Source organism: Castor canadensis, chromosome 8 (assembly GCF_047511655.1).
Source record: "Castor canadensis chromosome 8, mCasCan1.hap1v2, whole genome shotgun sequence".
In the NCBI taxonomy this organism is placed as follows: Eukaryota; Metazoa; Chordata; class Mammalia; order Rodentia; family Castoridae; genus Castor; species Castor canadensis.
This window is the reverse complement of record NC_133393.1, coordinates 29,865,052-29,875,899: the sequence shown is the minus strand read 5'-3', so window position 1 is coordinate 29,875,899 and position 10,848 is coordinate 29,865,052. Positions and strand designations below refer to the sequence as shown.

The following is a 10,848-nucleotide window of genomic DNA, read 5'->3' as shown; positions in this document are numbered from 1 at the left end:
GGATGCAGAGCGAGTCTTAGTTAATTGGAAGAAAAATAACAGCTTGTCATCAATGGGCGGAACTATGCAAATAAGGAATGGAAATACAGATTTTCTATTGGTTAGATGGCAGATGTTTGCCCTAGCCAATTGGAAAGTCGGATTTACTACCCAGGAAATGTCTATAAAAGCAGCCATGTTGTACACACTTCATGACTTTGTTTGTCTGTGATCTCTGTATTTGTGGTGTAGCTGCTTGGGTGTGTCCGCTTGAAATGTCTGGACGTGGCAAGCAGGGAGGCAAAGCTCGCGCCAAAGCAAAGTCTCGCTCCTCTCGCGCGGGCCTGCAGTTCCCCGTGGGCCGTGTCCACCGCCTGCTCCGCAAAGGCAACTACGCGGAGAGGGTGGGAGCGGGCGCTCCGGTGTACCTGGCGGCGGTGCTGGAGTACCTGACGGCCGAGATCCTGGAGCTGGCTGGCAACGCGGCCAGGGACAACAAGAAGACCCGCATCATCCCGCGCCACCTGCAGCTGGCCATCCGCAATGACGAGGAACTGAACAAGCTGCTGGGCCGAGTGACCATCGCGCAGGGCGGCGTCCTCCCCAACATCCAGGCGGTGCTGCTGCCCAAGAAGACAGAGAGTCACCACAAGACCAAGGGCAAGTGATCTGACTGGCATCTGAGTTTCCGGAAACGCTTTCAAACCCAAAGGCTCTTTTCAGAGCCCCCCAATGTGCCAAAGAAAGAGCTAAAGTCACTTGCTAAATAATAAGGTAAGCTAGTTTTGCCCCAAGTGTTCGAGTAAAAAATTTCGTTATACTCTTAGTTCTTGTCAGAAAAAGGTTGGGTTTAGGAAGTGGTCTACCTGTGGGGGGGGGGAAAAAACCAACAAATCAGGTAATTGTTTTTGCACGTACTAAGTGATAGCCCAACAATACATTTTGTATGGTCAGTGTTTGCCCATGGCCAGTAACGCTCAGCCAGAACTTATGGAGAGAATAGAGTGCCCTGAGAACCGCTAAGATCTAACCCCACACACCCGCCGCGCTTTTTTTGTTTTTTTGTTTGGAATGGTCGCCTTACATTCAGGTTCTTGAAGCCAAATTTCCTGAGTGGGAGGGAACCTCAGTCCTATCCTGTAAATTGGATGTAGGCGCTTCCAATTTTAATGTTCCTAACCTTAAAAAGTGCCTGGCATTCAAGAAATTGCGTTTAATTCTCACTCTTTGTTTTATTTTTTATTTTTTGGATCACTGGCTAGGCAGGTCCAGCTCTACCACTTAAGTCACTCCAACAGCCCTTTTTATGTTGGATGTTTTTGAGATAGTCCCCGAGCTGTTTGCCCTGGCTGTCTCATAACTGCGATCTTTGCCTCCTGGGGAGCTAGGATTACAGACGTGAGCCACCAGCACCAGCCAATATTTGGAATCTTAATCTAGAATACCTAGTTTCCCAACTCAAAAAGCAGTTGGCCTGGGGCCATAGGCCTCCCAAAGCCTTTGTTTCTAGGAACCTGGTAACAGTTCCAAATACAAGAGGTGGCAATCCCGGACAGTTCAAATCCTCCTGGGCTCTTTTCCTGGGTTCCTGGTCTCACCAAATTAATTTTTTAGAATGGCATGGGTTGAGCTTTGAATGGCAATATGAGGGAAGGGAAATCCAGGGGACTGTTGCTTACCCATGCTTTCGCTGGTCAAACTGGTCATGCAGAGCAGCAATATAATCAGACTCTTTTGGTTCTATGGAAGTATTTTCAGCAAAATCATTTCATTCCTAGCATCCAAATCAGTGAGCGGTGGGAGAAATTTTGCTTTGCTTTGCTTTGCTTTGTTTCTTAATACAGCACAAGTTAGTTCCTGCAGACATACATGCCTTCTCCTTTGCAGATAGTAAGGCTTTGATGACAGTGGTCTAGAAGCAGCCAACTCTCAGCTCAATCCAGCCACCCTTGACGTTCCAGGTCCAGAAGATTTGTGAAGGCAAGGTGGCAGAAACAAATGGTCACCTTGATGGGCACATATTAGAATTTTCTGAGCTGTTACAATCATCAGACTTTCGTGAGGTCTGGCTTTCACAGTGAATTCCTGGCTGTGTCTGCTGTGAGCACTGCAATTCTCAGCTCAGTATTTCCTGTGTGTAAGAACTCTTCCGATTCCCTTCTTTGGATCCTTAAGTCAGAATTATTTTATTTGAGGTCCTTTTCATTTACTTGCCAAATTGGCTTTGAACTCAGCTCTCACACTTCCTAGGTGTGACCTTGGCCTACATGCTTTTTTTCTGCCTCCATCTCTTGTATCTTTGCTCATCTTGCTATGAAAAGAACAGGCTCAGCAGTGTGGGTGTCGAAATTAGAACACTGGCTGGTCAAGAGAGATGGCTAGTTAGACATTTACTGTGTGCCTGGAACATTCTATTGGTTTCCATTATATTCATTTAATCCAACAATGTAAGAGATAAACTCTATTTCTCTTGTAGATTTCATGTTGAGGAAACCAAAGAACAGAATTTAAACAAGTTGTCTTAAGTCCCAAGGTCAAGAAGCCAGTACTTCTAATGCTTGGTTATTTCACAACCATCCTTCCCTAAGAAATTATTGCCAGAAAAATGGAAACTAAAAATCAAGACACACTGGATGAATTTTGTTCACATACCAGAACGTTAGTGATGGTCTCCTAAACGCTATGAAGAACTTAAATATATATTATATAAATAATTTATTATATAATATAATTATATATTATATATATTATATAAATAATTGCAATGTGTTAGCATGGTAAACACAGGGAGAGAAAAAGTACCTTTTTGATTTAGAGTATGACAAGTGAAACAAAGGGACTTTGATAGGGAGATGATTTTCTAAGGTTATACAATTTTTTTTTCAGAGTGGCAAATAAAGAAAAGAGATACAGAAGACTTGAGATTTGAATTTTCTCCTCTGGGTTCCAATAACAAAGCTTTGTATTTGATTATTTAGTAATAAATGATGCATTGCGAACATTCTTAACCTTGATCTCCAGCAAGATCTTCATAATGTCAAGGACCTATCTTGTTACAATCGTCATAGTCAGCAGAGACCCTGGAATAAAACAGACACTTAATAAATAGGCATTCAGTAAATGTTGACCTGAATGAATCAGTGGCTATGCAGCCAGGATGCATTTTGTTCAAAAGATTGTTTATTACTAGGGAAGACATCAAGTACATAATAGACTAATGCTGCTCTTCTCTTTCCAATACAAATTTCTCCTATTAATCCAGTTTGTGTTGAGAGTTTTTCTGAGAAGTTTCAGAGAAACAGCGAAGGTGCCAGTTGACCAACTTTTACCTAAGAGGTGTAGGTAAGACCATGTGCCCAAGTAAAGGATGGCAGTCACAGCTTTGTCCTAGCTCCCCATCTCCAATGTACTTCTTTACCTTCTACTTTGCAGCATCACTATTTATATCTAAAAGCCCTTGTTACTCCTGGGGAAAATTCTCTAGTGCACAGTAAAATCTCAGTAGCTTCAATTGGTTTCCAGTGCTTGAGTAGGTCTCCATCTAGCTTTCCTCAAGGGTCCTGGAAGTTTTTAAATTGTGGCAAATTGATGAGAATGCTACACCCAGATCTCCCAATTACTGAGGATATGCAGGCACCAGAGACAAAGTTAATCTTATGGTTTTACTGAGATGTGAGGCTAAGGAAGAATCTGTATTTGGACATATAAGGTATCCTGAACAAATCATGTCAGTTTAACACAGTACTACCAGTTGTCATTTCTTTTTAAATTTCAAAATGATCTGTCTAGCAATATCTGTTACTCTATCTGTCATTGCCACTCCTTTTCTTCTATATCATTTGAACTATTTTCACAAGTATGTTTTATAACCAGTTATAAAAAATCATATGCACTTTAAAGTTAGGTTTAGGTTACCATTTACAGGCTAATCATCTGTTAATCCTAAATTGTAATTATAAATTTGTATATTCCTGTTTCATATAATGCATGTATATTAGAAGGCTACTAAAGTAAATTAGAAATTTAATTGAGTATTTTCCATACACACTGAAACTAAGAAGAAGGGCTCATATTCAGTCACTAGATTCTCCTACCTGTATTTTATCCCAGTACCTTAATATTGTAACAAAAAAAGTAAGATTAATAATCATGATGAAACCTACTAAAGCATAGTCATCACCTATATTTATCCCTAAAACCTATTAATAATAAATATAAATCTATTTTTTAAAGCAAGAAAAAGTATAGCCATTTCATCTTCAAAAAGAAGCCATACTGGAAAAACATCAGAACTTCATTGTATTCCAATATATTGTAATGACATAATCCACCTCTCAGAACTTATGTACATTGCTTTTAGTTAATTCTTCTTTTTGATGTTACTGGGGTTTGAACTCAGGGCTTATATGCTTGCAAGGCAGGCACTCTGTTGCTTAAGCCATGTCTCCAGCCCTATTTTCCTGGTTATTTTACAGATAGGCCAAGATTGGCCTGGACGATGGTCCTCCTATTTTAGGCTTTTTGCTGTTACTGGGATGACAAACAAATGTCACTACACCCAGCTTTTTTCCATTAAAATGGAGTCTCACAAATTTTGGCCTGGAACCAAAATCTTAATCTCAACCTCTCAAGTAGCTAGGATTACAGACATGAGACACTAGGCACCCAGTCTTTCAGTTGATTCTTTTTCTGAAGGAAGCATATGTGCTGTTTGCTTGGCTGTTGGTTGGTGCTTAAACCTTTACAACTTCCTTCACTGTGTATTCAACTCAGACTGCTGGTAACACCAGAAATTTATTTTCTCATTGTTCTAGAGACTGGAAGTATAAAATCTAGGTGATGACATGGTTGACTTCTGATAATGCTGTCTTCCTGTCTTATTGATAATTACCATTTCACAATGTGTTCTCTTGCCTTTCTTCAATGTGTGAGTGGATAGAGTTCTGATGTCTCTTTCACTTCTTATAAGGGGACAACCCTATGTGATTACAGCCCCATCTTAGGGACCTTCTCCAACCTTAATTGCCCCCAAAAGGCCCTGATTCCACGTAACAGTCAAATTGGAGTTTAGGACATCAACATATAAATTTGAGCGACAATTCAATCCACAACATTTCTCCCCAGCCTGAAAAAAAAGAAAAGAATGTTCTTCTCTTATAAAACATACATTCATTGCATCTCAATAGCCCCCAAAGTCTTAACTCATTACAGCATTAATTCTAAAATCCAAAGTGTCATCAAAGTGTCATTTATGTCATCTAAATCTGGACTGGAGTATACTCAAAGAACAATTCATTCTGAGTCAGAATTCCTTTCCAGGTATGAACTTGTGAAACCAGACAAGTTATGTGCTTCTAAAATCCAATGGAGCAGGTATAGGACAGGCATTTCCATCCAAAAAGGCAAAAATAGGAAAGAAGGAAGAGGTGGTAGTTCCTAAACAAGTTCACAACTTGAAAAGGAAATGTCCATTGGGTCTTAAATCTTGAGAAGAAGCTTCTATGACTTGATGCTTTTCAGGCCTGCTGGTGACACAGCTGGATAGTTTTATGGTCTTGTTCTGTAGAATCCAAAAAGCCTGACAACCTTGCTCATTCCTTTCCATTTTCTATTTTTAGTTAAACTGGCAGTGTCTCTGCTGGTGTAATCACATCTCTCTTTTTGGCCTTCTGCTGAGATGGCTATTTAAGTTCATGAGTTGTACCCATGATATTTTTATCAAGTGGCTACTCAACCAAACCTCTTTAAGAAAAGCTTTCTCAAACTGGGCACCAGTGGCTGATGTCTGTAATCAAGCTACTTGGGAGGCTGAGATCAGGAGGATCATGAGCCAACCCAGGCAAAAAGTTCAGTAGACCCCATTTCCAAAATAACACCAGTAAAATGAACCGGAGGTAAGGCTTAAACTGAAGATTGCCTACTTTGCAAGCACAAAGCCCTGAGTTCAAATCCCAATCGCCCACCAAAAAAAAAAAAAAGAACACTCTCTCAAGTTCCACAACATAGATAAACAGACTACTTCCCAAATCTCTCCATTTTGATTCTGTTTTGTGTAATGATTCTTTCTTCAATTCATCTCCTTTCTCTAATGTTTTACTAAAAGGAGTAAAATACTAAGGAGGACCCAAACTGTACCTTCCAAACTTTGTTGGGAAATTTTCTCTACTAAATATCCAGTTTTATTGCTTATAAATTCTACCTTCTACCAAACACTAGAACAAAGTTCAGTCAAGTTTTGCACCACTTTATAGCAAGTATCATATTTTTTCCAGTTCCAGTAACCTATCCCTCATCTCCATCTGAGAACTTCAGAAAGGCCTTTAATGTCCAAATTTGAACCAACATTTTGGTCATGACTATTTATGTATGCTCTAAGGAAATATAAGCATTCTCTGTAGCTCTTCACTTTTCTTTCTGACCCTTCACCAGAACCATCTTAAACATCTATATTTCTACCAACAGGCCCTCACAGCAAATGGACTTTTCTAGAATGAACCTCAAAATTCTTTAGGTCTTTATCTATTACCTAGTTCTAAAGCCACTTTTTACACTTTTACAATTTTATGTATTTGTTGTAGCAGCATCCAAAGTCTTGGTACTCAAATCTGTCAGTCTTCTTGGGCTGCAATAACAAAATATTACAGACTGGGATGTATCAACAACAGAAGTTTATTTTCTCATGATTCCTGAGGAATAGTTTGAGATCAAGATGCCAGCACAGTGAGTTTCCAGTGAGGCCCTCTTCCTGACTTATAGGTTATCTCTTGGGCACTAAGTAGATGAGCATATGCATTCTTTCTTTCTTTCTTTCTTTCTTTCTTTCTTTCTTTCTTTCTTTTTTGTAGAGCATATCCATTCCTTCTTATATTTATTGATAGAGCTAAAAGTATGGAACTTTCACTTCATGCCACAGAAAATTGTCCTTGCATTAAATATTCATCTGAAAAAGATCAGACTGGCATGTGCTGTAAATTTTAGAAACTTAGAACTTAGTTCAGGTCCCTAATTTTACTCTATCTCCTTGATGGTTTCATCAATATTGTAGTTTCAAAAAATATCTTATGTAATAAACCTCCAATTTTACATTTCTAGTCCTGATCCCTTTCTTGAAATGCAAAGTACATCTCCAAATTTATACATGGAACTCTTCCAGGCCCTGAAATCTGAACACTTCCAAGACACCAAGGGTTAACATTGGGTTCCCTAAGCCTGGTGTCCATTTCAGTCCACTCAACTCAGTAAATAACACTATTAATCCATTTGCTCAAGTCAACATTCTAGGAGTGAGACTTGCTACCTTTCCTTCATCTCCATAAATCCAATACATGTATAAATTGATCATCAATACTTCCTACTCTGACTTGGAGGGCCAATAAGGACCAATTCTACCCTCTGGGCACCTCATTCCTTTGCTCTATTCTAACCATACTGGTCTCTTTTCCCACCAAGCAGCTAACCTTGGTTAAGATATTTTACATTATTGATGTCATTCTTTGAAATGCCCATCCTCTGACTTTTTTTTCTGATGAGCTCATTTTCAATCTTCAGGTCTCCAGCTCTTTCTCAGACAGACCTAACAAAACAGACCTACCTGGAAAGTATCTAAAATTATCGAATATAAATAAGCAGATGGCATCTTAAAAGACCCTTTGTATATCTTAATATGTGTATTTGTGAGTGTGTGTGTGTGTGTGTGTGTGTGTGTGTGTGTGTGTGTGTCTGTGTTTTGGGACAAGGATGTTATTAAGCTAATAGGAAATACAAAAAAACAAATAAGACAGGATACAATTACATAAGCCATAAGAGAGATTTAAGACACAATATATATAAAGACAGCAGTAGAAAATGGGCAATACATTCAGATAAAAGATTTGCAAACATTATATGCAAGATTAATGATCCCAGTTGACTGAGGACTGCAAAATGTTGGTGGGAGGGCAGAAACATAATATTTAATAGATTAAGTAGGTTATAAAACACCCTATTTAATTATTAAAGTCAAATGGTCAATACATATGGAAAAATAACCCTCTTACCCTTCCTAGTAATTAAGCTATGCATAACAGGGGAACAAAAGTGTACCATTTCTCACCTACAGATAGAAAGTCAGGACTGCAAAGGATAAGGAAGAATTGCCACCGTCATATAATCTTTGAGAACTTGTCCTGGCAATTTCTACTAAACTCTTAATAGATACTTCAGAAAGGGAAGTATTTGTTAATTAGAAATGAATGCCCCCCAATGTTTTTTTTAACACTATAATGAGAAAATATCAAATTATAACTGTAAATTGTCTAAATAACCTAAATAAGAATACCACTGACATAAAATGTGTCACACATCTACAATGTAGAATTTTATATAGCTACTCAAAGCAATAAGACAGCAAGACAAAACCACATATACAACTGATGAGAATAAATGAAGACAGAAAAAGGTAGGGAAGAAAACCCATAACATTACTTATCTCAAGGAGGGGAGATTAGATAGGATAAGGAGAGATTATTAACCTATATAAACATCTGTATGTGAAGTATTAAAATGAGATTCTATTGATTTTGTAACTTAAAGCATAAAAAGAAAGAAGAAAAGTAAGCAACCCCTACAGGCAATTTAGCAAGACTCTGTCTTGAAAAAAAATTCCATTTAGATTCTCTAAAATAGAATGAGATTTTATTCATCAGGTCCTTTGTTCACTTCTTCCCATTAGACTCTGTTCCATTAAGGACCTGGTCTGTTTATTCACTGTTATGTGCCAGCATCTACCAAAGGTCTGACACTTAGTGGGTGCTCAAATATCTGGTGAAGGAATCACACAATAGAAGTCCTATCCCAGAAAGCCCTTTCACTGTCCAGTACATGGTTATCTGAATTATTGTATAACAATGACTGCTCACCCTATCTACCTACCAGAATCACAGTGAAATAGGAAGTGCACTGCATTTGCTATTTCTTTTTCTTCCTTTTTTTCTTCTCAATTGGGTTTTCCACACTCTACTCCTCCCCCCAACACCCCCAGTTTCTGCACTGAACCTCTTCATCTTTAGTGTCTTGTGACAACCCTCAGTGTAAATTCTTTTAAGGGCCTGTTCTCTATGACTGAATCATGCATAAAAAAATCCTCTTCTAATATGTTCTGGTTTGATGGCTAATAAATGTTTGCTGAAAATCATGGGAGAAAAAGGGTCACATGGTATGTATGGCAAAATAAATGCTGTTTCATCCAATTAATATGTCTACTCTATGTACAATAAGTGAGCATAGCTTTTTACATTCTAATGTTGGGATTATCCTGTTAATGCTCTCATCTACAGAGTTTGTTGAAACCTGACATCTTAGTCATCTCTGTACTCTGGCATTTCATATCCTTCCCATACAATAAATCTTCAGTACATACTTGGCACAAATAACAAGAATGAGTATGTTGACAACAAAACATATATGAGCAGAATGGAGAATTCCCTAGCTAATCTATAGGGACCTATGAAATATTCCTGTGTGGTGAACCATTTCAGTCACTACTTAGTGTTCAATTTAGTAGCAAAATTTGTTCTAAGGCTATGTTGTTCAATACAGTAGCCATTAGCCACCTGTAACATTTTAAATTTAAATTCAATAATTAAAAGTTCAGTTTCACAGTCTCACTACCCACATTTCAAGTTGCTAATGACTATTGCATTAGATACAATGAATACAGACACATTTCTATCATCACTGAAATTCTACTGGCTAACATTAAGCCAGCCACTGTTTGTCACTCTGGGCTAATGAGGTAAGTGCACTTAACCTAATTCCTCCAGGTTGCATCTTAGGATAAGTTCGACAGATAAAATACAGTACACCAGTTTGAATCTGAATTTCAGATAAGCAACAATTAATTATTTAATTATAAGTATGCCCCAGTATTGCATGAAACACTGTACTCAAAAAACAACAAAAAAAATTGTTATTTATCTGAAACTCAATTTTAACCAGACATTCTCTTTATAATTGCTAAACCTGGAAACCGTATCTAAGAAGCAAAATGAAAACATCTTTCCTTGGGAAGCTGGGTACTTTAGCAGTGGAGAGTTCATACATGAGGAAGTGAGAAGGGCTGATACCTACAAAAGCTAACTCATTAGAATGAAAAAAGGTTAGTAAGTTTTTCTGTAGATGTAAAGAAAACTGAGAATGAGATTCCCAAATATATTTACTTTGATATCTTCTTTTCCTTAGGTTTCAAAAGCTTCTTATTACTGAGAGATGCCAGGATTCTAACAGCCTGCTACATACACCAATTCTCAGAAATAAATGGATGCATGGTATCAATGTGCCTGTATCATGACTGATTCTGTATTTACAAAGTTTTTCCTATTAAAAACTTACTCTAGGTTTATTTCTTTGTGTTTATGTATGTGAATTGGAAAGGAAGAAGGGTTGGAGGAGAAAATATTATGGAAAGGAGCTCTCTTGCATATGAAATGTGTCTAACTGTTTAAATAGGTGATACATTCACAAGGTCCAAATGATTACATATTAATAATCTACCCTTCCACATCTCCTAGTTGATCACACTTTTTCATGCATAAAAAGTATATTAATTTATGCTATATCAATTTATGCTGATGGCAGTCAAGAATGAATGAATATATTTTATGTCACCTCTTTTCATTTTTGCAAGGAAGCAAACTGTATATACAGTTCTGTATTTTCTCTTTTAATAACTATATATCTTAGAGAACATCCCCTAAAAGAACACATGGAGCTTCCCATACCCAGTTGCATGATATTACACTATTAGGATGCATCTTAATTTATGTAACCCATCCTGTATTAGTCAAGGCTCTCCAAAGAGACAGGATAGATAGATGGATAGATAGATAGATA

General features: G+C 37.8%; 1 protein-coding gene across 1 annotated transcript; it reads left to right on the top strand.

Moving 5' to 3' along the window:
* Positions 1–181: 181 nt before the first annotated feature.
* Positions 182–10,357, top strand: LOC109677266 (histone H2A type 1-C). Its single transcript, XM_020153345.2, has 2 exons — positions 182–753; positions 10,198–10,357. Exon 1 carries the CDS (start codon positions 192–194, stop codon positions 645–647), a length of 456 nt encoding a protein of 151 aa, XP_020008934.1. The 5' UTR covers positions 182–191; the 3' UTR covers positions 648–753; positions 10,198–10,357.
* The last annotated feature ends 491 nt before the right edge of the window (positions 10,358–10,848 follow it).

Bases quoted from the DNA above. Each gene is read 5' to 3' on its own strand.
- LOC109677266 (XM_020153345.2), top strand. From the start codon at position 192: ATGACTTTGTTTGTCTGTGATCTCTGTATTTGTGGTGTAGCTGCTTGG.